The sequence below is a fragment of the Callithrix jacchus genome, chromosome 17 (assembly GCF_049354715.1).
Source record: "Callithrix jacchus isolate 240 chromosome 17, calJac240_pri, whole genome shotgun sequence".
NCBI lineage: Eukaryota > Metazoa > Chordata > Mammalia > Primates > Cebidae > Callithrix > Callithrix jacchus.
Window position 1 is genome coordinate 51,620,491 of NC_133518.1, and position 27,834 is coordinate 51,648,324.

General features: G+C 36.2%; 1 protein-coding gene across 4 annotated transcripts in view; it reads right to left on the minus strand.

The window, feature by feature from the left end:
- Positions 1 to 27,834, minus strand: part of DNAJC13 (DnaJ heat shock protein family (Hsp40) member C13) — a 118,851-nt gene that overhangs the window by 17,501 nt on the left and 73,516 nt on the right. For all 4 annotated transcript variants that reach the window (XR_013528644.1, XR_614886.5, XM_002759609.7 and 1 more), the window contains 15 exons: positions 26,580 to 26,695; positions 25,406 to 25,484; positions 23,749 to 23,884; positions 21,573 to 21,757; positions 20,774 to 20,848; positions 19,678 to 19,797; positions 18,215 to 18,394; positions 17,334 to 17,501; positions 15,319 to 15,432; positions 13,311 to 13,427; positions 9,383 to 9,560; positions 7,254 to 7,345; positions 5,712 to 5,811; positions 3,864 to 3,938; positions 3,540 to 3,652 (listed from right to left, as the gene is read on the minus strand). Coding sequence is in view for 2 of the 4 variants with exons in the window: in XM_002759609.7 (XP_002759655.2) it covers positions 3,540 to 3,652; positions 3,864 to 3,938; positions 5,712 to 5,811; positions 7,254 to 7,345; positions 9,383 to 9,560; positions 13,311 to 13,427; positions 15,319 to 15,432; positions 17,334 to 17,501; positions 18,215 to 18,394; positions 19,678 to 19,797; positions 20,774 to 20,848; positions 21,573 to 21,757; positions 23,749 to 23,884; positions 25,406 to 25,484; positions 26,580 to 26,695 (1,848 nt within the window). In the remaining 2 variants the exon portion in view is untranslated. The remainder of the gene's footprint in view (positions 1 to 3,539; positions 3,653 to 3,863; positions 3,939 to 5,711; positions 5,812 to 7,253; positions 7,346 to 9,382; positions 9,561 to 13,310; positions 13,428 to 15,318; positions 15,433 to 17,333; positions 17,502 to 18,214; positions 18,395 to 19,677; positions 19,798 to 20,773; positions 20,849 to 21,572; positions 21,758 to 23,748; positions 23,885 to 25,405; positions 25,485 to 26,579; positions 26,696 to 27,834) is intronic.

Sequence of the window (27,834 nt, forward strand, 5' to 3'; positions counted from 1 at the left end):
TCACTGGTGTATATACTATTAAACATTTGAGCAAAAAACTTACATAAGGCAAATACTTTGGCCATATGGGTTTATCCTCAGTTATGTTCAGATTACTCAGCTATTCTAGAACAGGGGTTGGCAAACAAGGAATCTCATCTGGCCTGCCATCTATTTTTGTATATAAAGTTTTGTTGGAACAGAGCCACATCCATTTGTTCATTTACTATCCATGGCTATTTTCCTGTCACAACAGAAAAGCTCAGTATTTGTAACAGAGATCACATGGCCCACAAAGGATAGTATATTGACCATATGGCCTTTTGATATGGTTTGGCTGTGTCCCCATCCAAATCTCCTCTTGAATTTCCACGTGTTATGGGAGGGACCTGGTAGGAGGTAACTGAATAAGGGGGGCAAGTCTTTTCCATGCTGTTGTATTCTCATGATAGTAAGTCTCACGAGATACAATGGTTTTAAAAAGGGGAGGTTCCCTGCACAGTTTTTCCTCTTGTCTGCCACCATGTGAGACATGCCTTTCCCCTTCTACCATGGTTGTGAGGCCTTCCCAGCCACATGGAAATATAAGTCCAATAAACCTCTTTCTTTTGTAAATTGCCCCGTGTTGGGTATATCTTTATCAGCAGTGTGAAAACAGACTAATACACCTTTTATAGAAAAACTTTACTGGCCCAACCCTACTTCACACCATGGATAAAAATTAACTCAAATGGATCAAAAACAAACATAAGAACCAATATTATAAAACTGAGGAGAAAACATAGCCATAAATCTCTGTCATCTTGCGTTAGACAACAATTTCTTAGACATGACCTCGAAAGAACAAGCTGAACAAAAAAGAAACTGGACCTCCTAAAAACTTAAAATTTTTGTGCTTCAAAGGGTACCACCAAGAAAGGAGAGAAACAATCGGGATAATGTTAGAAAATATTTGCAAATCCTATCTATAATAAGGGACTAATATCTAAAACATATAAAGAACAATTACAACTCAATAATAAAAAGATAAATAATCCCAATTTAAAAATTAGTGAAGAATGTAAATAAACATTTCTCTTAAAAAGTACAAATGGAAAATAAGCACATGAAAACATCATTAGCTACCAGGGAAATGCAAAACCATGATTTATCACATCATACCTACTAGGGTGGTTGTAATAAAAGATATAACAAGTGTTAGAGGAGAAGAGAAATGTATTGCTGGGGGAATGTAAAATGGTATAGCCACTTTGGAAAACAATCTGACAATTCCTCAAAAGGTTTAGTATGTTACCATATGACCCAGAAATTCCACTAATAAAAACACTTGTCCACACAAAAACCTGTATACAAATGTTCACAGTAGTATAATTTAGCAGAGCCAAAAAGTAGAAACAATCCATGTGTCCACCAAGATAAATGGATAAGCAAAACATGAAATATGTGGCAATAAAAAGGATTGTACTAATATTTGCTATAACATAGATGAAAACATTAATCTAACAGACAGAAGCCAGTCACAAAAGACCATATATAGTATGATTCTATTTATACAAAATGCCCAGCATTTGGCAAATCTATCCAGAAGAAAATAGATTAGTGGTTGTCAGGTGCTAGGGGAAAGGGAGAGTAAGTGACTGGTAATGAAAATAGGGTTTCTTTGTAGGTTGATGAAAATCAAAGCTAAAATTATGGTTGCTTAATCTGTGAATATACTAAAAACTGCTGAATTGTACACTGGATATGTGTGAACTGTATGGTATGTCAATGATATTATTAGCTCAAGAAAACTGTTATCAAAATGGGGAGAAAAAAAAAAATTGGCCAGGCACAGTGGCTCACTGCAATTCCAGCACTTTTGGAGGCCAAGGTGGGTGGATCACTTGAGCTCAGGAGTTTAAGGGCAGCGTGGGCAACATGGCCAAACCTTTCCATCTCTACAAAAAATACAAAAATTAGCCAGGTGTGGTGGCATGTGCCTGGAGTCCCAGCTACCTGGGAGGCTGAGGTGGGAGGATGGCTTGAGTTGAGAAGACAGAGATTGTAGTGAGCTGTGATTACACCACTGCACTTTCAGCCTGGGCGACAGAGCCAGACCTTGTCTCAAAAACAAAAAAATTTACTGACCCCAGTTCTAAAATCTCTTGCAGTTAAGGAGCTGATACTTGTGTTTTTTCCTAGACAAAAAATTTCAGTGTAAAAGCAGTAAGCTTGATAAAGTTTGTCCCTCATGTATTTCAAAGATCAGAAATATAATAGAAAAGTTCAATTCCAGTACATATTTAAGCATCTAAAACACAACTGAAAAAACATCTAATATTATATATTACAGTTATGTGCTACCTACCTCTAGATTTAAGAAAACTCAATGTTAAATATCAATATTAGCTATTTATAGACCCTCCTGTAGGCTTCCAAATGTAATGTCCCTTGTCTCATCAACCCTACTGAAAACTATTAACTTATTACTGAAGTAAAACTGTTTCAGGTCCTATGACAGATTCTCAATACTGAGATTGAAAGATCAAGCAAGAAAACCACAACTGAATCCAGTCTGTTTCATTAATGTAAAAAAAAGAAGTGTTTAATTAGCCTTGGTCTTTTTTTTCCAAACTGAACTTTACATGGAGGCACAATGTGTACAAGGGAAGCCACCCTGGCTTTAGGGGGAGGTAGGAGATCTTAGCCTCCTCCTTACCCAAAGTGCCTTTGTGGACTTGCTTGAATAATGATCCCTAGATATCAGTCCTAATAGGCTTCAAAAGAATCACTCTGGAAGCATGTTAAGAATGGAGACTTCTAGGCCCCACCCTAGATCCACTGAATCAGACTCTGGGACTCCTGAGCCTTTATTTCATGGTTCCCCACTATGATTCTGAGGTACTGCTTTGTGGGCAAACACAGACGATGCTTCAGTGAGCACTACTTGTGAAACTGATTTAGTAACAAAATAAAGGGACGTTGATAACACTTGCGTCTCAATGAAATTCGATTCAACTATTGTTTTAACAGGTTCCTGCTCTCCAAACTAAACCATAGATCCAGAGACTATCTGGTTATCTCTAGATTTGGAACAAAAGATCTCCCTGCAGAGCTGGGAGGCAGAGGTGTTGTTACACTCATGTCCCTATAATTCACTGCTGAGGGTGGCATGTCCTTAATAATTCAGGTGTGGAATGTCAAAGACACAAACCACCATCCCCACTAGTTATTTCCACAGGCCAACCCTTGCATTCTGAAAGTCTAACTTATCTTCTGTCATAGTCTTGATATACTTTTTCTTCTCTCTGTGAGGGAGATGAACAGTTTATCACCATAATCCAAACAGTCTCTTAAGACTTTTCAATTCCAGTACAGGATTCTCTGACTCTAGTTTTCTCAAACAGATATCCTGTGTAGAACATCTAGTTAACAATTTCAGGAATCTCGATTTTCCAACTTTCACATCAAATCATTTCCTTATCCTCACCATCTCAGTTTTAGTAAACTTTATGAAATTAGCATCAAAGTAACAGAGCTTAAATAATTAATTTCCTTTCAAGAACTTATTTGGTGCCTACCTTTGGACCTATTAGCTTATCAGCTGTCATTTTGGCAAAAAGTTCTGCTGTTTGGGCTCGAACTTGTGGATGTGTTGAATTGCAGAACATATCCAGTAAATAGATCAAAGCTCCTATGAAGGAATAAGAGAATTAGTGCTAATATTATACATAAAAAATTTGACTTTTCCACTCAGAAATCATTTTCCACCATATTTCAACTCACTGTAGTTTAAAACTAAACATTCCAAAGCATTTTTCTAGTTTATCAGACTGTACAATGCAGTTCAAAATAAGCTTCATTATATGGTGCATGACTAGCTAAGAAAGCACTCTATACATTACCCTTTGCCATTGCTTCTTTGATTATTTTTGTACTTGATGTCAAAGCATAGAGAGTTTCCAGAACAAGCTGACGACCTGCAGAGTAAAAGACATTTCAAGGAATGCATTATCAGGTTAGCTTGTATTTACTTGGCAACAACTCTGTGCCAGGTACTTAACTAACTAGATGTTCTGCACAGGATATATTTAATCTTCATAATAACCAACGAGATAAGTATTTTCATGGCCATGTTATAAGTGAGGAAGCTGAGGCCGGGTTTAACCTGCCCAAGCTCTCACGGCTAGTGAGTGCTATAGATGAGTTTTGTATGCAGGTCTGACTCCAAAGTCCATACTCATAACTACTATGAAAACCTGTCTCCTACCTCATTGTTCACTGCACATCCCCAAATCTTCTAATTTCCTGATACCCAGAGGATGCTCTAATCAGGCATCTAAGATTTTTACTTGGCACTACTGTCTTGGGGGGAGAAAAGCAGAAAGTAACAATCTTAATACTGGGTTTCCCTTCTAAGACATAATTGTATCCTTCTGGACAAAGAAGTTACAATTATGTGCAAGTATACATATTATACGCAAGTATACGTTACTGACTTAACTCTTCTAGAATCAAATGAGTGACAGGTAGCCAAAGGAATAACACGTTGGCAAATAAGGTAGAGGCTGCAAAGTATTAGGCTGAGATGAAAACAACAAGAACAGTAACAATGTGCCTGAGCAAACAGTATAATGTAATTTAGTCTGAAATCTGAATGACACAGAGGGTAGGCTGAAATATCTGGATGCCAGCTATTTTCACTGTAAGATTAAAACATTTCCTGAACTATATAAAGTTATACTTTCAAATTATGAGTTCCATAACATTATTTACTTTACCAACCATTTTAGTTTTGCATTGTTTGAAGTCTCACAAAGCTATTGTAAACCAAAAAAAAAAAAAGAAAAACCAACTAAGGTTGCGGGTATGATAAAACTAATCTGCAAATGACTTTACAAAGCTGCCATTTTAAAGAGCTATTTCAAGCATATCATGTATTGAAGAAAAAAAAATTTCCACGGAAATTCAACTCAATTTACCAAACATAAATGCCAAATATAAGCAAGCCACTGGTATGTAAGATGAACGACAAGGTTACTACTGTTAAGGAGGTGGATAGACATGAAATCAAGATTAACATGACTTCAAAGGGATTGGCAAAGCCAACTAAGCAATGTATTCTGATGGTTACTGGTGAATTAGGAGTTATATTGTAGTTGCCTATAAACGCAATATTCCTGCCTTTGAAAAGCAATCTCAGGGTTGGTTTTAGCACACTACAAACTATCATACTAGATAATTGCATAGTTTCTGAGGAACCAGATTAGGGTGGGCTGTATTCAGGAAATAAGCTTGGTATACTTTTTAAACCATCTTAATATTTTCTCATTAATATCAAATCAGTAAAAGAAAGTACACAAAATTGAACACCAAGCTGAGTACAAGGCCATCTGTATCTTAAGCATGTTTTCTATTACCCACAATTACTTTTGCTTAATAAACCATGAAATTTTAGTTAATTCTCAATTACTCATGTGTAGATTTCAACAAACTGAACATCTCAGGTTATTTTCCATTGGTTTCGGACCTCTCTTACCCCCAACTTTCAACTTTTGACATGGAAAATGCAAGATAGTAATCTATGTGAAACATAATTAGGACAACAAACCTAATGTAAAGAACACTTCAAAACTAAACTTCTAAAACTAAACATAGATGGCATTTGTTTGAGGTTTTATATCAACAATGCAACAACTTCCTTCCATGGGCTGATCTTGCTGTGGTTTCCCAAATTACATCTGTATACATACTTGATGGCAATGAATGTAGAAGAGCCAATAAACTGGACAAAACCATTGAATCAGCAATATTGTTGACACAGTCTTGGTTAGAAGTCACTATATTCACTACCTGAAAATTAATCAAAGGATATTAAAATTTCAGAAATAATTTTGAACCTAAATCAAGTCATATAGACTATACAAGTGAGACAAATACTTGGGAGACAAAACACTTAATTTTTAGATAAGGGTTTAATTTTTAAAAGATTGTCTTCATTACTTTAATCTTTTTGGAAATAATACCTTGAGGTTTCTAAGAAGCCTTCAATCTGATACCCATACATTCTCCAGAACTAAGGGATACACTGTGGTGTTTTCCGATTACAGATTTTGGGTAGGGGCTGCTAATTAGGAAAATAATAATTCTCACTACTAGGACTTTCTTTTAACTTTTAGAGGAAAAAAAGTAAATGTCTTCAGTACTCAGCACAACAGATCAGGGTTATCTTTCCATTATAAAGAAACACATACACATTTCTTTCAGAAAGTACGACCACTCAAATCTTTTAGAGTATACATCTAAAGATCATTGGTCAGCATCTCATGCAACATATCCTAGATTTAAAAAGTTACAAGATGCTTGAAGGAATGAAGTAGGGAAACAAGGTTTTCCATTTAAATAACTTGCTTCTTAAGCTTTTTGACCAATTTCAAGTTTTTTGTTCTATTAAAAATCTGTTTTAAGCCAAAATTTTATCTAAGAGTATGTTACACAAATTATTTGTAAACCACCTATATACTTGTTACTACAGGGTTGCATTTGGTATTCTTTGTAATAAACTGTGTTACAATGAGCAAGATCTCAAAAATAATCCTGGGAACTATGGGTTGCCTCGCAAACAACTACCTGTGACTAGGAACTTCCTGGTTCTCTCAGAAGGAAAGGCTACATCTAAACAGCATCCCATGGGACCAGTGGCTTCAATATCCTGAATAAGGGGCTCCAACTTCTTTTGGACTCTTAAGACCCACAGTGGTTTTTTTAGGCAACTCCTAAGAGCAGCACACCCAGGTGCCTGTCTGTAATCCTCACAGAAAAGGTACCTTTTGTATTAGATTTGGAAGAAGGGAGATCAGCTGAGAGGGAGGGACAAGCATCACTTCTCTAGAATGCAAACCCAGAGTATGCAGCCAACAGATATAGAGAGCCTCAATATGTCTCTCCTTGGGAACACAGCAATCAGGGAAAACCTGCATCTTCATCTTGCTGATGTGTGGCTTCCAAGCTTCCCCAGTAAAGCCCATTCCTTAACCCACACCTGACACTGTATAACACTATCCTAAGCCCTAATGCATGACAGAAAGAGAACCACTTTGAACAACGTTGTGCAATATTCTCTCTTCTAACTGAGCATGTTAATTCAAATTACAAAAACATATTGATGTGGCTTAATAGGCAAAATAAAAAAACAAAAAAGCACACTTCAACTTCAGATAATGACAAACAAGGCTCAAATTATACACGGTAAGTGGTAGGAAAGGTAACATGCTTTAGTTCAAAACATTTTTTACCTCTAAAGCCAACTGCTGCACTTGACCAGCTCCATGAACTCGGAGAAGAGAAAATATCAACTTAAAGTGCCCAATGCATTCACTCTCAGAACCTAGAGAGTAAGAATAAAATGGTTTATTTCCAAGAGATGTTTCAAATTATATAACTTCAGAAAACCAATATACACAGTTTACTGTCAATTTTAAGTCTCTGATAACCCTTTCTAAACATATGTGACGTAAAGTAAATGGAGGAACTCTAAGCAACAAGTCTTAAAAGGCAAAAAGAGGTCGGGCGCGGTGGCTCAAGCCTGTAATCCCAGCACTTTGGGAGGCTGAGGCGGGTGGATCATGAGGTCAAGAGATCGAGACCATCCTGGTCAACATGGTGAAACCCCGTTCTCTACTAAAAACACACAAAAAATTAGCTGGGCATGGTGGCGCGTGCCTGTAATCCCAGCTACTCAGGAGGCTGAGGCGGGAGAATTGCCTGAACCCAGGAGGCGGAGGTTGCAGTGAGCTGAGATCGCGCCATTGCACTCCAGCCTGGGTAACAAGAGCGAAACTCCATCTCAAAAAAAGGCAAAAAGGTATTAAGAGCTTCTTAGGTTTATTTGTTTTCATTCCCATCTCCACCCCTAACCCTCAGGCTAAAAACAAGAGCGTCTTTAACTAAACAATCCAAATATAGCTCAAAAATCTAAAGTAATAATTTTTACTCTTTATCTTCAGACCTCAGGGTTATGCCTTCAACCTAATTATATTTTGGGAGACTCTGACATGATTTGGCTTTTAAATAAAACTAGTTAGAACTCTGCCACTTAACTATAATACAAACAAACTGGTATAAATACAAAGCACTCTTTGTGAAAATATATAAAATGAAATGGTATTTCCATTCCTACCTACCTCAAATCCTAATCCCATATATTTACTGCCATTTTGTTGCTATAAAAACATTAAACAAGTTTTGTTCAGCATATTCTTCCTCTTCCATATGATAGTAAAACATACAGTGTAATCTGTAATCTTTTGAGGACTCTTAAGATAATCAGTAGGACTCCTTCAACTTAAAGAGTCTGTGAATATTCTATAAACATATTGCTTTTAAATTCATTTTCAAATCATTTCTTAATGGGGAATAACTGTCAAAAGACATCAGTGACACACAAACTATACCTCTAAATTACAAGAGTTAATTAAACTTTATAGATACTATGAGAATTTCTGTGCAGGCCTTTCTTCAACTTTTTACAAGTTCCAAATCAATAGTCTGCTCTACTACAATTTCTTTGTACCTAACATACCACTAGTAATATTCTATACTTGGACAACTCCAAACAATAGAAGACAGTTTTCCTCAGATTTTATAACACTGTCTTTATTAACATCCTAATGTACATCTTGTGAATGAGTAGTTTTCCCAATAGTTAATTATTTTTGCTTATTTTAATAACTTTTTGGCAATAACCAAGTCAGAATTTTAATAGTACTTTAATATATACTAAGAAGAGTAAAAATGAACCTGAAAGAAAATGCTGTTATTAAAAAAGACCAAGTAATTTAAATTGAATTTGATTTTAGGTTTATATTCTATATTTACTATCGAGTTCAAAGAAACTGTTAGGTTTTCACTCATCTATCTCCCCAAAGTCAGGCTACAGGAATATTTTTGGAAATGTCCTCTTTATGATGCTGAAGAGTAGGAACTCTCACCTCTTTATTCCAATTTGTATACACCAAAAACTTCAGGCAGTTTTTCAAAAACACAAGTGCCCATATGCACAAGGCACTGGTTAGGGACCGGAAAGGAGGCAAAAATTAGATCACGTATTAAATAAATCTAATTCAAGCACTTATGTCATCAATGTGAAATTTTATACCATCAAACTATTCAATTATTCTGCCTTTTCATCTCATTTAGATACATTTTCATAAAGATATGAATTTTTCTAAACATGTGCCTTGACCTCTCTCCCCAGCTTACCTTTTATTGTAGAAGAATTACAGGGTCAATTCCCTGTAAAGTTATATTAATACATCATAACCAAGTATAATTTTCCCTGAGTTTTCCTGATAAAATTGATTATTGGAATTTTTAGGGCTCCTGTATTATATGGGTCTTACTGATCAAAGGTGTAGTTACATACCTGGATTATATTTTATGACATTTCTCAGAGCCTCCAAAGCCATTTCTACTCTTGGTAAGCGGTCTCCATGTTGCTCTGACTCCACTTTTGCAGCATGTGTGATGGCCATGAATGTGTGCAGGTACTGGGCCTGGGAGCCTATATAATCCAAGAGACTTGCAGCAAATGCTTTTGGAACCTAAATCAAAGTAGATGAGTATTTAAAAACATGGGTTCCCTAAGAAATAATTTAACATGATTAAATTATACATACATATGAATACACCTGTGCATTATTGCCGGGGGGCGGGGGGGAGGGAGCGGGACGGGATGTAGAGGGCAGGAAACATTAAAAAGTATTTCTCAACTTCCAGAGATCTGATGTATCTCAGTATAACCAATTCAGAGATAAGAATACCTCCTCCCTTTATCAACTGAAGTGACTGATAGTATGATACAGAACTTCTAAAATTTGATTGTATTTTTATAATTAGAAGTTATATAAAATTTAGAACATAAATTTAAAGGACAGTTTCAAAGGGACTTCACAAGTCATTTAACTCATTCTGCTTAACAGTTATTTACATATATATGTGTGTAAATTACATATATACACACACACACACACACACACACACACACACACATTATTCTGCTGTAAGTGATATACATTATGGCTTAGTAAATTTTTCTTCTAGGATCAAACTCTAAAACAAAGCCTTACTTCTTTCCTTTTTACAAATAAATCAACCACCAAACCCTCTTTGCCACCTCCTTCAAGCCAGGTGCACTCATAATCCCAGTTACTTGGGAGGCTGGGACAGCAGGACTGCTTCAGTCCAGGAGTTCGAGTTCAGCCTGGGCAAGATAGTGAGACCCCCTTCTTTAAATAGAAAAGAAACAAAAAATGACAGCAAAAACTTCCTATATGATCCCCAAGTACTCAGAAGAAGCTCCTCAGTTGCTTCTGGAAGTGATTAGGAATCATCACAAAAGATGATCTGATGTGACTTCAGTCACCTTCTTAAAAAAATCTTTATTTTCAACCTGTATTTTCTCCTAATATTGGCCAGAGGAGGCCTCGTGTCTGGTGGTGTGATATCCCCTGTGATGAAATGAGCCTATAACTGGCCTTATACATCCATGAAGGATTAGTGAGTTAAAGGTAAATAAACATGACCCAGTGAGGTAGCAGTAGGCATAAAATATAAGGAACAGCTGGGCAAGGAACAATTTCTTATTCACAAACTTCACAAAATTGAATTCTTCAAAAATCAAGATAAAGAGGTTCACAGGCTGTCAGCGGTCACCCAATCACAAGCATTTGGTATTATTTCAATGTATAGACATACCTTAGAGAGAGTGTGGGTTCAGTTCCAAATCACCAAAATAAAGCACATTTTTTGGTTTCCCAGTGCATATAAAAGTTATTTTCATATTCTACTGTGGTCTATTAAATGCACAATAGTATTACATCTTAAAAAAAACCTATGTACGTACCTTAACTAAAAAATACTATCAATCATCTGAGCCTTCAGCAAATCAATCTTTTTGCTGGTGGGAGTGTCAGCTTGATGTTGATAGCTGCTGATTAATCAGGGTGGTGCTGTTGAAGGTTGGGTGGCTTCCTAAAGTAAAACAATGAAGTCTGCTATATGGAATGACTCTTCCTTTCATGAAAGATTTCTTTGTAGCATGTGAGCTGATTGACAACATTTTATCCACAGGAGAACTTCTTTCAAAATTGAAGTTGATCTTCCCAAACTCTGCTGCTGCAACTCAGTTCATGTAATATACTAAATCATTTGTTGTCATTTCAACAACATTCACAGCATCATCACAAGGAGATTTCATCTCAAGAACCACTTTCTTTGCTTATCCACAAGAAGCAACTCCTTATCTGTTTAAGTTTTTTCATGAGATTCCAGTAACTGAGTCCATATTCAGGTTCTCCTTCTCACTAGTTCTCTTGCTAGTTCCAGCCCATCTGCAGTGACTTCCTCCACTGGAATCTTGAACTTCTCAAAGCCATCCATGAGACCCAGAAACAATTTCTTCAATACTCCTGTTGATATTTTTACCCCTCCCATGAATCTCAAATGTTCTTGGGCATCCAGAATGGTGAATCCTTTCCAGAAGGTTTTCAATTTACTTTGCCCACATCCATTAGAGGAATCACTATCTATGGCAGTTACAGCTACATGAAATGTATTTCTTAAATAACAAGATGTAAAAGTTGAAATTACTCCTTGATCCATGGGCTGCAAAAACGGATGCTGTATTAGCAGGTATGAAAACATTAATCTCCTTATACATCTCCATAAGCTCTTGGGTGACGAGGCGCATTATTAATGAGCAGCAGTATTTTGAAAGCAATCTTTTTCTCTGAGCAGGTCTCCACAGTGGGCTTAAAATATTTGGTAAAACATATCATAAGCAGATGTGCTTGTCATCCAGGCTTTGTTGTTCCATTTATAAAGCACAGGCAGAGCAGATTTAGTTTTATTTTTAATAATTTCAACTTTTACTTTAGATTTGGGGGTACATGTACAGACTTGTTACCTGGGATACTGAAGTCTGTGGTATGACTGTCACCCAGGTACTGAGTATAGTACCCAATGGTTTTTCAACCTTGACCAACCCCTCTTCCCTCTAGTAGTCTCCAGTGTCTACTGTAGCCACTGTCATGTCCATAAGTACCCACTGTTCAGCCCCCACTTACAAGTGAGAACATCTTAATCATAATTCTTAAACTTCCTGAAAATGAAAATGCTCATTTTCAGAAGGGTAAATGAGCACTGGCTTCAACTTAAAAGTCAGCAGCTGTATTAGCCTCTACCAAGACAGTCGACTTGTCCTTTGAAGCTTTGAAGCCAGACATTGTTCCTCTGTAGCTAAATGCTAGATGGCATCCTCTCCCAACAGAAAGCATTAGAAACTTGTAGTGTAGAGATCTTCAATTATCTTAGCCAAGTTTCTGGATAACTTGCTGCAGCCTCTCCATCAGTACTTGCTGCTTCACTTTGCACTTTTATGTTATGGAGGCAGCTTTTCTCCTTAAACATCACGAACCAACCCCCTTAGCTTCAAACTTCTCTTCTGCAGCTTCCTTACTCTCTCTCAGCCTTCACAGAATTAAAGAGTTAGGGCCTTGTTCTCAATTACCCTTTGTCTTACGAGAATGTTGTGGCTTATCTTCTATCCAAATCATTAAAACTTTCCATATATCAGCAATAAGCCTGTTTCAGTTTCTTATCATTCATGTATTCATTGGAGAAACACTTTTAATTTTCTTCAAGAACTTTTCTTTACACTCACAACTTGGCTGTGTAGCACAGGAGGCATAGCTTTCAGCCTATTTCAGTTTTTGACAAGCCTTCCTTCATCAAGCTTAATCATTTTTAGCTTTTGATTTAAAGTGAGAGACTTGCAACTCTTCCTTTCACTTGAACACTGAGAGGCCACTGTAGGGTTATTAACTGGCCTAATTCCAATATTGTTTACTCTGGGAATAGGAAGGCCAGAGGAGAGGGAGACTAAGGAATGGCTGGTTGGTGGAACAGTCCAGAACACATACATTACTGATGAAGTTCACTACTGATGAACTTCATCATGTTGCTATTATTGTTTACATAAGACAGTAATAGCAACATCACTGATCAAACATCACTGTAACAGATGTAATAATGAAAAAGCGTGAAATACTGAATTACCAAAATGTAAGACAAAGACATGAAGTGAACATATGCTGTTGGAAAAACAGTGCCAACAGGGTTGCTTGGCACAGGGTTGCCACAAACCTTCAAACTGTCTTTTTTTTAAAAAAAAAAAAGCACAGTAAAGAAAGTGCAATAAAATGAAGTTTGCCTCTATACAGTGTGAATAAACTAGTAACCTTCAGTAAGAAATGATCAAAGGTATCAGATAAAATTAAAAGTAGAGAGCTTACCTCCAGTTGGAAAGTAGGGACTTCATTATACACCCTAACAAAAATCTCCCCTACAATAAGTTCTTTGGCATGATCACTGTAGACAAATTCTGATCCATAAGTTTTGTCACAATCACCCTTTTTAAAAGATGAAAATAGACTGTTAGATGTAAATCTATCCATGTTCAGTTTAATAACTTAACAAATAACTCAAGAGATCTATTTTCTAGAGGAAAAATGTGGTGTGATACATGTCACAGCACTTAATGCAATGTTAATAACCAATAAAATGACTTTGGAACAGGCATGGAATTACACTATAATTTTTTATTCCAAGTATTACTATTATTAACTCATTTTAAAATTTCAAAGGATCACAGAGGTCAGCTAACAAAGGTCTTAGAGGCAGAGTTCATGAAGCAAGTATGACACTTTATTCTTCTCACTCAACTCAGCAGACATCAGACCTAGTAAGATGAAGGATGACAGAGCTGAGAAATGAGCATATTTGCACTGGGTTTTAAAAAGTAATACACTTAACAACAGTGCTGGTAAACAATCTCTGATTTAAAAAAAGGGCAATTATATAGTTGGAAAAATAAGGAAGTTTTCATTTAAGGAGAAAGAAAAAGAAAAGAGAAATGGGAGAAAAACAGTCCTAATGAAGATTAAGACCGAAACCTAAAGGAGTTTAGGTTGGAATAACATAATATATGAAAGTATACAATAAATTATAAAATGCTAAACAAAGAGAAGATGTTCTTGTGTCGATTCTGGTTAAAGATAATGAATAGAAGGCCGAGTGTGGTGGCTCACGCCTGTAATCCCAACGCTTTGGGAGGCTGAGGCAGGCGGATCACCCAAAGTCAGAAGTTCGAGACCAGCCTAACAACATGGAGAAACCCTGTCTCTACTAAGAATACAAAATTAGCTGGGCATGGTGGCACACGCCCATAATCCCAGCTACTTGGGAAGCTGAGGCAGGAGAATCGCTTGAACCTGGGAGGCGGAGGTTGCAATGAGCTGAGATCGTGCCATTGCACTCCAGTCTGGGCAACAAGAGTGAAACTCTGTCTCAAAAAAAGAAAAAGAAAAAAAAAGATAATGTACAGAAATGTGAGACCTTTCCTCCCTAGCTCTGCAATTCTCAAAAATTTTAACTTATAAAGTAGTCCAGGTGACTAAAATGGAATGAACTCAAAAACTCTAAAAAAACTGAGATATTACAGTAATAGTTACTCTAATTTCCAAATCCACAAACAAAATTATTTTCAAAATCATCAATCATCTAGTGTATGGATTATCCAGGTGTTCTCCTTATTGCCAATTCTACTGCTTTTGTGTTTTTCATGGCTTATTAACGGCTTCTCCACTAGAAAGTGGTAGGGTAGAAAAAATGTTCAGTTTTGATAATGGAAAGCAACTTTCACTTGCTAAGGAAAAGAGGCTGAAGTGAACTAAAATAAGTTTTCTAGGTTCAAAAACTGGTTAAAATAAAAGACAGCTGCAAATAAATGGTAACAATTAAAAAATCCTTATGTATAACTACATACAACACAATGGTCTTCTTAAATGGGCCAAATATTAGGCGGCAGAAAGCCAAACTGACACTAAACTGAGAAATAGAGGCTTGCCTTTTTTTTTTTTTTTTGAGACGGAGTCTCACTCTTGTCCCCCAGGCTGTAGTGCAGTGGCCTGATCTCGGCTCACTGCAACCTCTACCTCCCGGGTTCAAGCAATTCTCCTGCCTCAGCCTCCTGAGTAGCTGGGATTACAGGCATGCACCACCACACCTGGCTAATTTTTCTATTTTTAGTAGAGACAGGGTTTCAACAGGTTGGCCAGCCTGATCTCCAACTCCTGACCTCATGTGATCCACTCACCTCAGCCTCCCAAAGTACAAGGATTACAGGTGTGAGCCACTGCACCTGGCCTGAAATAGTGAATTTCTGTTCTAATCAATACTGCTCTATTTCCAGAGCTTCCATCAGAATAAATTACCCAATAAATTTATATAACAATAACATACTTTTTTAACCATGTTTTCTTGTTGGGATTCAAGAAATTCAAGTAATTCTGCTCTTGTAGAATTGTTCCATATCAAATAGGGACTTTCTGTGTTGCTGTTAAGCATCTTCAAAATCTAGGAGAGAATATTACCGTTTCATAACATTTAGTGAAAAAAATTGACATTATCACTTATTAAAAATGTCTATTATATGCCAAACACTATAATAGTTAGCTACAGTATAATGGACTTCAATAATAAGTATCTCAATAATTCTAAAAGGTTTGTTGATATGATCCATTTTGCGGCTAAGAAAAACCAAGGCTGCAAATCATTAAATTATTTGTCCCAGATCTTACAACTGGTAACCGGTTAAACTGGTATCTGAAATTGAGTCTGACTTCAACATTCTCAAAATCTGTGTGCCATGGTAAAATTCAGTATTGTTATGTTAAAGTATTTAATAAACACACTGTGAGTATAAGCTTGAAAAGAATCACAACATAATACCTTTACACACATGTATTTGAAAAGAAAACCTAAGTCTTTAAGAAGCATACCTGTGCGAAGGGAAATAAAATTTATGGGGAGAAAGTCAGATTTTCTTGACCACACCCTGATATTGAAGGCTGTGCATTAGCTCTGCAGGCATAGATTATGACTGCTTAGGCATCTGACGTGCTTTCCTATTGCTGAGCTCTCCTCAATTATACATGTAAACACAGATATTTCACAATTCCTTGAATGTCTGAATAAAGATCTTTTACAGAGGTCTACTGCTAACAGGAAACCAGAGAAATATGACCTCCATCTTATAAAAGACATACAAGCCTTGTTTTCAAAAGGTTAACTTCTAGTTAAGTAAAAGGAAAATCCCAAAACTTTGAGACCTGGCAGTTTAAAAATAAGCATTTTCTTAGATCACGATGGAGCTCATGCCACATTTAAATTATAAAATTTTTCAGTGGGAGTGGCTATAGAAGTGAATCCCTTGTTGGCATTTCTGGAGAGAATGCTTTTAGTCAGCAAAATGTATCACATTCGTGAGCACAAATTCCAGGAAAATAAGATCAAGAGTGGTCCCTGGTAGTGCAGTGTTTAGGAAAAATGGTAAAAACAAAAACAAGATTAAAAAAAAAAAAAAAAAAAAAAAAAAAGACCAACAGTGGCATCTAGAGCTATTGCGTTTCACATTGGGGAATAAAAACTGAACTCAGATTGGATTAAAAACAAATAAGCTGTTTAAGTTATATTTTGGAAATGTGAGGAGTTTTTCACTTACAAAAGTAACAATTCATCATTAGAGAAAAAAGAAGAAAAATCGCCTGTAATTCTGCCATTCAGGAATAATTACAGTTAATATATTGGTACAAATCAATCAATCCATTTATTTTGTTATACCAAAAAATAGGATCTAGTGTTTTCATTTAAAATCTTTTAGTGTCTTTCAGTACTCTTTTTACAATTAAAGGATAATAATAATGTATTTAATGGATTTCTATAGTTTATCTAATTCTTTAATGTTATATTCTTAAGATTGTTTCTCTACAATCCTTGCAAAAGTTAAAAGAGGTTGAGAGAGCTATATGCTTTTTGTAATGCATCATCTTTGTATGTACATAGATGTGTATATGTGTATATATTTACTTCCAGGATTCTAACCCTACGTCTGAATAAGCTATGGCTTCCAATGAACAGCTTGAAATAGACTCTGGGTCTCATGTCTCCCAGTAGTCTGCCATTGTGAAACACCATTCCAACATCGCTCTCTTGTCCTGTCCCTTTGTGACTCAAGATTGCTAAGACTTATGATGAGCTCCACAGCTGAGAAAGTTAATTTTCCCTTGCAAAAACTGGACTTGTAGAACTGACATCATTAGCATCAATCCATCATAAAGTAAATTTCTTGATTGAGAGAACAAACATGTAAACATTCTTAATTTTTAGGTTTCCTATAACAATATTATAGTATTACTTTATTACTTAAAGGATCTTGCACTATTCATTAAAACCAAGGCTACCTCTGAAGCACATACCTCAGTCACACTAGCCACAGCAAGTTTCCTAGCAACATAGGGTGTAAGCATGCCAGCTAAACTTTTCCTTATGGTTGGATTTTCTGGAGTTGCTTGTTCTTCAGCCAAATACCCTCCAAGGCAACTCACAGCGTGGACACTCAGTTTGGCAAGGCTGTTGGATACCTCCTGTTATAAAAAAAATTAAGTCATTAAAGTAGAGATCTGTTATCTTACACAGGTAATACTATAACTACAGAATCAAACTATAGGGAACATATTTAAGGAGGAAAAAGCCAACCAAAAGAAGGGCACAAAAGTACCTAACACTGATATCAGAAAGTTTATGTGTAAGGGCTTGCTTTTTTATAAGAAGGATCATGAGAATCTATGTACTAATTTATACCCAATGCAGTGTGGAAGCAGCACATTTGATGGTAATGTGGGGAGGTGGGGATAGGTAGGCAGCCCTGCCTGCTAGAAGCGCACATTTACAATATGAGCAATAAATGAGAGCACATAGAACCAAAAAAAAAAAAAAATCTATAAAAATCAGACAAGTACTCAAGTGTTTAGGGGAGCCAGCTTCAACTGCCTGATGGTAACATTATATTGTCCTGTGTTACACAACCATAATTTTGCAATCATAAAGCTGACTCTGAGTAATTAACAAAGTATTTAATTATGTCCAGTATATGCTATTGCAAACTCCCTTGCCTTGAATCCTTTAAGCAGAAGCAGTTAAGACTAAAAGTTTTGGGGCTTAAGAACAATAAACCTAATTTTCCTGAAAACCAGTTTATTTCTGGGGACTCTGGATATCTGCAGCTTTCATTTGCATTACTTTAGCACCAATCTGTGGTTTGGGTTCAAATTCCGTATTAAAGCAACAATAAAGTTACCTGTTGGTTTGTTTCCTCACTTTTCTGAATGCCACTCTCTTCTAGGGTATAGTCATAATTAAACAGGAAACCAAGAAGATACCACAAAATTCCAGCCTGAAATAGGTGTGTTTGTAGCCAGAAATCCACAGCAAAAGAACTGACACATTCTACTCCAAGAGCAGCTACCCGGGGAATACTCTGAGAGAAGAATGAGAGAATTAGTTGTTATACAGTTTAAAAAAAAAAAAGGCTTCTAAGAGGAACTAGTTATGCATGTATGTCAAGCTAACCACCTTATTTGTAAGGTATTTATCTCTTCTTCTATTTTTAATTCTAATTTAAATCTGAATCCTATATCCTTTAAAGCCTAAAATAAAAAGTGACCTCATGATGAGATACCAGAATTACTACCTTTATGGCTAGTGTCAGCAGACTTGGGAGTACTTTCCTGTTTCATTTCTTGTATTTTTAATTTTTAAAAATAGTGACATGGCCTCAACAGCAACTTACATGCCACAATCTTAAACATACCAACGATATCTTTTGTGCAGTTTTAAGGATTTATTTATGTCAGAGTTTCTATTCTGTAATCGAATGCTGTACACATCCAGTAGGTATAGGTGAGGAGAGATTTTCATCAGTTCCTTTACTTCTTGATGCTTTAGTAACGAAGTATTTACCAAGTATTTAGCATCTCAATCCTGTTTTATTCACGACAACTCTCACTCTGCCCAGTACCTAAGACGTGTCTCTCTCTCCCTCCCAGTCAGTCACCTATCACATCTACCAGTCAACCTTCCTCAGCAGTTCTGGATTGGAAGGAAATAGTAAGTTCTCAGATCCCTAAAGCCTTTCCCACCAAGGAGTGCGTGAGCTCTCCAGTTTTCAGGTTTTACGTGCCCCCAATCTTTTTTTTTTTTGGAGACAGAGTCACTCTGTTGCCCACGCTAGAGTGCAGTGGCACAATCTAGGCTCATTGCTACCTCTGCCTCCCAGGTTCAAGCAACTCTCATGTATTAGCCTCCCGAGTACCTAGGATTATAAGCACATGTCATCGCACCCAGCTAATTTTGGTGTTTTTTGTAAACAGGTTTTGCAACGTTGGCCAGGCTGGTGATCTGCCCACCTCCGCCTCCCAAAGTGCTGGGATTACAGGGGTGAGCCACCACACTGGCCTGGGCCTTTGCTTTTAATAGACTTATTTAGTCCAGGCTTACTTTTTCTCCCTGCCACTCATTCTTATGTTCAAATGCGACCCACTTCCCTTTAGATATATCACTTCAGTCTTATTCTTTGTAGGCCAACCTAGAAACAAAGTCTCCATTTACAACAAGGCTTCTGTGAAAAACACCTTTAGAGATCAAAATAATTTACTTATAAATAACTTTGGGAAAATAATGTGCTTAGAAATTAGGAAGTGGCTATTTGACAAAAAGACAGTTTTCTCTCTGTATCCAGAAAGCATTAAAGATTAACTTTACCTTGCCAAAATATAGTACCCGACAGAGATCCTTGATGATGCTAGGCATTTCCGTGATCTTCTCTCGGCATTCTTCAAACTGAGCAGCCACACTATAGCATTTACTTATGTGTCCACACACCTGCAGACAACACAACAGAGCAAAACACCAGTAGAGTCACATGGACATTCCTTATTTAAGACATTAGAAACGCAGGGATTTGTGAATAATGCTTAATGGTATACACAATGCTCCAAAATTAAATAGAACATTTTTATTATATCCCTAGTCTTTCTCATTAAGATTTCCTATAAATGCTGGGGTAGTTGGCAAACCACAGCCACTACAACCCATGGGCAAAACTGACCCATGTTTTAGCCAAGGAGCTAAGAATGGTTTTTAGATTTTTAAAGGGCTGTTAAAAAAAAAAAAAATCACAAAAGAAAATGTAACAGACAGTATGAAGCCTGAAAGCCTCATATATTTACTCCCCGGACCTTTATAAGTTTGCTGGCCTCTGGATTAAGCTATTTTTGTATCGTTTATTAACACAGCAGAGTATTGCAATTCTATTTACACAGTGCACTTCAAAATAGAAGATGGAACTCAACAGCCAGTACTCAATTGTTTTATGTTCTGAATTTTGCTGGCATAAGCAAAAGGCCAAATAAAAAGACCTGTTCTACAAAGCACTTAATGAACTCCTGAAGAATTTCCTATCTTATAACCTTAAACATTAAGCCAATTAAAATACTAGGGATAGCAGAATGAGAGATGGAAGGTATGTGAAACAAGAATAGCATAAAGCTGGGTGACAGAAACATACGGGTTCAGTAACTATTCTCTAGGATAAAAAACTTAAGCCAACAGATCACAAGTGGTTTACTGCAGTGTTTCTTAAAGTGTGATACACAGATAAGCAGCATCAATGACACTTGGAAACTTGTTTTAAAAACAATCTCAGGCCACTGCCCCAGACCCACTAATTAAGAAACTTGGGGCGGAATGGAGCTCAGCAACCCACAGTTTATAAGCCCTCCAGTTGATTCTCACATATGTTAAAGTCTGAACCACTGATCTAGTGCAATTTTCTTGGACCCATAGGTTTTAGCCTCACCTGTACTGACATGTCACTTGGTTTACTAGAACAAGTCAAGACAGCCACACAGCGACTAAATGCCTCTTGTAACACCTGCAGAAGAAGAAGTCAGCTATTAACTCTCCATTCTGACTTCAAGTCTGAAGAAAGGCCTTTTCTTTTCTTTTTTTTGAGACAGGATCTTGCTTTTTCATGCAGACTGGAGTACAGTAGTGCCATCAGGGATCACTGCAACCTCCACCTCCCGGGTTCAAGCAATTCTCCTGCCTCTGCTTCCTGAGTAGCTGAGATCACAGGCACCCGCCACCATACCCAGCTAATTTTTGTTATTTTAGTAGAGGTGGGGTTTCACCAGGTTGGCCAGGCTGGTCTTGAACTCCTGACCTCAGGTGATCCACCTTCCTTGGCCTCCCAAAGTGCTGGGATTACAGGCGTGAGCCACCATGTAAAAGGCCTTTCCTAGCAGTAATATAAATAACTTTTATACTGTTAAATATTTGATGCATAAATGTTTGATCAACACTTGTTAAATAGTAAATGAAGGACTCCTAAAAGTTTCTTTTTAAGCACTTCTAATAAGCTACTTTGTAAGCAATATTATCATTACCAGTTTTGAATCCAATACTTTCCAAGCACATTATGAAATAAAGCTCCATTTCCACCTTTAATCTGGTATAAGAATATAGAGAATATTGTGTTATCTGCTGGAATAAGTTAAAGAAATCATCTGCATCTGTACTTGCTAAATTCTGCACAGCCAAGAGTCGTAAAATGTGTGTTAACTAGCTTAAAAAGCACAAAGGTCACTTCATATTACCTCTAGTCCATTCTCTCTTCTGAGCTCTTCAGCATTGAGGGCTGAACAGTTGACAGTATGGAAAGCAAGTTCTGTAGCCGCAGGCAACAATGGTGATTCTTTTGAGAAAAGGAGATCATCGGAAGTTTCCATTGTTATAGTCCTGATAAGCATGGGGTATCCTGCATATTTATAAGGCTGTAATTCTGAAATAACAAATGGTTTTAGAAAAACAAAACAAAATTGATCATGTTGTAGTTTCAATTTTGATACCATGTTCAATTATACTGCCTTAAAAAATTTTTAATATTAAATGTCTAATTCCAGTTTATAAAAAAGAAATTAAAACTACTATACAATCCCTTGGATCTTTCCTTTCTAGTAAACTTGATTTTTCTAAAATGTTTTCACTAGAAAAATAACATTTTTTAGTAAATTAACTGAACTTGGTGTGTGGTTGTTTTGATCCTTTGCAGAATACCTACTTTCTATGCTGTCCAAGTGATCTTTGTTAACTTTTTACCTCTTCATAGACTGCAAGGTAAAGCAAATGCACCAGAAATTCTACTAATATCAATTATACACACATCTTTATAAAGAAAAAAGACTGAGAATACATTTTATTTAAATGATGGTGCATACTTTAAATAAGTTTTCTGGATAACAGGTGCCCTTTTCTATCTTTCCAGCTGTCTTAAAATAAACTTTGAAAATAATGAACACAATTTCTTACTAAAAGTACAAGATAAAGTTAATTTTTTAATTTTTATTACATTTCGTTCATTCCATGTTTTAATAAGTACATTTAAAAGTGAAAGCTAGTATACATACATGCCTAATTACTCTGTTCTTTCCATCTTCTCTTTTTAATCTATCCTAGTAGGCAAACATATGCAAATTAATTGCCTGTGACTTTAAAAGTATCTCTGTAATTCCAATTGAAATTAGCATAAATATTTTCGATTTTTAAGGCTGATCAATAATCTGCCTTAAAACTCATTTCTAAACTGGCTTTTGGAAAAAAGGTCCCTTGGAACAGGTCCTAATTTTTCTTAGAAAGAAAAAAAAAGTGACACATACATGGTAAGAAAGAACAGTGAATAACCAAGTCCTGTCAGATCAGGACCTCCCACCTCAGAACTTCTTGGGTATAAACCCTCTTTGGGAAAAGTTAAAGATGACCTTGATAACAGAGAAACCATTATGGGCCATAATTGTAACACATGGCTAATAATTTAGTTATCAGCATTAAAAAACAACCAAGGGTTTTGAAAAAGGTTTCTAAACTCATTCTGATTAGTAGTAAATGCCACAGAGCTAAAACGTTTTGTAAATGGATTCTGTTAAATTCATATGTAATCAACTGATTACTACTTTCTTCAATAATCCAACTGCTAGATCCTCAGGATGTCCCCTCCAATACTACAACTGCAACCCCATCTCATCTTTAGTTACCGAACACTCTTCATGCTTATCTCAAATTCCCACAGTCCTCTTCCTTCTCTCCCAAGATCCCAGACCAAATGGCTCTCCCACTTTGTGCTCTAAGTCAGGTTCAGTTCCCAAACCAATAGACATCTGCTATACTGAACCTAACCCCTTGTCCCCAACAAAGCCTCAAACATTAACATACTCCTGGGCTTTCTGGACCGCTACTGTTAGGGCTGCCACAAACGGCTCTGCAATTCATCTATACCCATGTTCTTCAAACTGTCCCACAGGACAAGAGGGTCCTAAGAGCTACAATAGGAAATAGAAAACTTTCTACTGCTTTTAAAAAACCTGAATGCTCTTGGTGTTTTTAACCTTCAGAGGCTGTCATATGCCATTTAAGAAAAACATGAAATGATCTTTAAATTCCAGATTCCACTCTAGATCTCATTTAACATGTTTGCTGCTAAATGGCTAAACACAAAAACTAACCAATTAACTCCACAGAATAAAGATGTCATTCAGGATGGAATAATGAAACCTTGTTAGAAATGCAAAATACTGAAAAACATAGGTATGAAGGGGAAGATATAAAATATTTGAGGCTTTTCTTTAGAAAACTACATTTTCCTTTATTTAAAATGTAATTCCAAGAGTCTTTTGTAATAATAATTCTAAATCTATTAAAATATACGTTAGAAACAGGTAGTATGGTACTGGATTAGCTGGAGGACAAATTAAATTCTGAGAATAACAGACATCTTACCTTCTTTATGACGGTTGAAGAGGATGCTCTGTGTTTTTAGAATTAAAATTATATTCTCCGGATCTGGTCCATCCACTATTTTTGCTGATTTGGTACATAAAAATTCATATGCTTTATTTACTTTTTCAAACATGTCCTGTATGCAACCAAAGATAATTTCATCTTAATTTGGAACATCACAAAATTCAACTTAAACAAGACAGAGTTGTTTTATATTTTATCAGTAACTTTAGTTATTTTTAAATTTTTTTATATTAAGTAATTCATTTCAACTGTAAAGTAGCTGGTATACTGTCAAAGTGAAACTTTTTCAAACAGTTGTTTGGGCTGGGCATGGTGACTCATGTCTGTAATCCAAGCACTTCGGAGGCCAAGGCGGGCGGATCACCTGAGGTCGGGAGTCCAAGACCAGCCTGACCAACATGGTGAAACCCCACCTTAAAAAAAAAAATAGTTGTTTAATGATCTCAATACGATTTACTGAAAAATTCTTCAAATAAAAATGTTAAATGTATCCTTAAATATATGTTAAACACATATATACTAGAGATGGCTTGCGTCTATAGAACAAAAATTATGAGCTACTGTTTATTAGGCATTGTGCTAAATGTCATTATCTCCTTTAATCCTCAAACAGCCCTGTAAAGTGTGCAGCATTATCCTCATTTCTGACATGAGGATACTGCAACTTAGAGATAGTAACTTGCTTAAGGACACAAACTCAATTGGTGGCAGTGCTGAGAGGTATGACCAGGTCTGTCTCCTAATACCATGCTTTTAAACTGTTACATTTTATGTTCGTGGATCTCTATGTTGTCAGTATCACATTGTTTTACTACATGTTTCACATTTAGCTTTTCACATAAAACACTTTATGAAGTGTTTTAGTATCTGTTTAAGTCTAGCAATTTAAAAGTGATTTCAAAATTTCTTCCTTTCTTGTATTTTCTCCTAGATGAATCTGAATGAGACTCAAAAAACCACTTGGGGTTTTGATGAAAAATACCTTAAACATATAAAAGTCAGATCTTTTCAATGTCACATCTTCTCATTCAGGAATACTGCCTCTGTTCTGTTTCCAGTAAAAACCACTGACCTTGTAATCAGTGGAAATTATTTCAAGTTTCTAGCAATAGACTATCAGTTCTGGTTTTGGTGGTTCTTATGTGATTTCATCTTTTACAAAACTTCATTGGATGAGGCGGCATCAGGGAATGATGATGATTTAAAATCTGAACTGAATTTTCTATTTCTTTAGGTAGAGTGATACGAAATTGGATGTCTTAAGAAAAAATTACATAAATTGCCAAAGGCAATCTGAATAGCAATGGTATCACCTACAACCTACAAATGAATTAAGTTCACCTGCACTCCTATTATCAATTACTCTTATGATCGCCCATTAGAGTTAATTCTCAAGCAGACATAGATAAGGAGAAACAATAAAACTGGTAAGTTACTAGTCTTTAAAGGCCACTCTTCTGGTAAACTGAGGGAGAACCATCCATGCAGAAATTATAAAGAATGCTCAATTGTAAAGCAGTGACCATCTGTCCACAGTGCCCTTGGGACAGGGGTAATATACCTCCTCCTACTAAATAATAATAATAGCAAGAGGAAATTAACCCAATGCCCTAATTCCAACAGCGGTACATACCCTCCCTTCCGGATTCTTATCAGGGTGGTACTTTTGTGCAAGTCTGAAGTAAGCTTTCCTAATCTTGCTCTCATCGTGCCTGTTAAACAGGAAAATTGTTTTATGAGCATAGTAAGGCACAAAAAAAAGTATTTACAAAATCATCTAAAATGGTATTTTAAGAAACTTACTTACATAAAGAATTGTATATGATTATATATTAGGCTTCACATTAAACCCAGGAAGAATTAAGATTATTTTTTTTTTATATGTTATCTTTACGGGTGAAAGATAAAATCTAAAAGTTCCCTATGCAAGGTTATCATTTATTTTAAATTATAAAATTGTATTTGAGTGGGAAGAACTATAAAATATTTTTTTTACTTTGGGAGGCCAAGGCGGGAGGATCACGAGGTCAAGAGATCGAGACCATCCTGGTCAACATGGTGAAACCCCGTCTCTACTAAAAATACAAAAAATTAACTGGGCACGGTCTCTACTAAAAATACAAAAAATTAGCTGGGCACCTCCAGCTACTCAGGAGGATGAGGTGGAGGTTGCAGTGAACCGAGATCGCACCACTGCACTCCAGCCTGGGTAACAAGAGTGAAACTCTGCCTTAAAAAATATATATATATATTTTTACAAATTCAATAAATTTGTCAAAATGTCCAAAATGCCAATTTCAAATTCTAAATTCTATCAGTCTTGCCAAAAATATACAGTTTTAGTCTATACTTAAGTCTTTTAAATCATTTTTCTATAACATACCTGGTCTACTATAAAACTTCACTGATAGTAAGATAAATCTGCATTCTTTCATGATCTGTCATTTGATGTCCTAGGCATATTGCCATCAAATCTCTTCCTCATGCATAACACAAATTACAAAAGGAAGGGGAAAAATGAGTCTGTGAATGACTACCGTACTTCAGATTCTGTTCCAGGTACTCTGCATATATTTTACCAATTGATAGAGAAATGAATGTACCAGCAAGAGGAGGATACAGTTTGCCTATTAAGTTTGCAATAAATGAAAGTCACACAGATAGAGTTCCATATGGTTATTCCCAAGGTGTATATGTCAAAATATAGGCAAAAGATTTTAAAATGGTTGACTTAAATATAACTTAGTCTTTGATACCAATACTTTAAGGTGGGACAGACATTTGCTATTGTACTGAAAACAACTCACGGTCCCTGTCCTTGAGGCAGATTAAGCACTTCATAAGCATCATCTATTGACATCATAGGTGGCTTCTTTTCTACTTCTTTCTTCCAGGCATCAAGGGTATCTTTTAGAAGCTTAACCTTAAAGATAAAAGATTAAAATTTACATCAAAGCAAAACTACTTCAGAGTATAATTTTTAAGTTATAGAATTATTGTGCTATATTTAAATGGATACTTTCAGCTGTCCAATTAACAGCTTTCTGAAATACAAATAAACAAAATCACCTGAACACTGCTGTATACTTGGGCAGAGCAAGCTATTTGTTACAAGGCAATATTCCTCTATTTAAAAAATTGTTTTAATTCTCTGCCTATTTGTGTATGTACCTTTAATTTTTAAAGCGTCCAGAAACCATGGAAGACGTCAAGATTAGATGATACACTGTGGTAAGAAAGCAAGTAGTATATTGTAGTATGCTTCTCAAGATGATCTAACGTAATTATGGGTATGCTAGCATTCAAACAAATGTAAAGGATAGAGAACACAAGGGAGTCTGGTTAGCAAATGGTTTAAAAAAAAAAAAAAAAAAGCTCTATTTATTGCCTGCCTACATGCCAAGGAGCTAGGTACTTTACACACTATCAAATTTAATTCTTGTCTAAAATTTCACCAATAAATGAAAGCACTAAGATTCTGAGAGCTAGCTGTGTATTTCCCAGTTAGTAAGTGGTAGGGGTGGATTAAAATTAAAACCTAGGTCTGACTAGAAAGCCCATATCTAGTATCTCACATTGAATCTTGAATAAGTACCCAAGTCGTCTTTGATTACTGCACTGTAAAGAAGCAGTGACTTGTGGTATAAATGGCAATTATTCTGAAATTTTTAGATGGTAATAATAATGGCATAAGTTCTACCACGGTAACAGAACAACACGGGCACAGGAGCCCACAGATATCCAAAGACTCAGGTTAGAGGGGTCCCAAGGGCACTGTAGACAGGCAGACACTGCTTTCCAATTGAGCAGGTCAGATTCATTGCCTTGTATGTGTGCCGGGAATTATGCTTATGTAAATACTTAGTAAGCTTCACAAATACTACCAGAGATAGCTGCTATCATTACCAATATTTTAGAGATGAGAACTGAAGTTTAGAAAAATTAAGCAATGTACTGAATATTAAAGAGTTATTAAATATTAATGGCCCTGCTGAAACTCAATCCCAGACTGGCTAACTCCAACATCTGTGAGCTTAATCAACCTGTTATAAAGACAAGCTT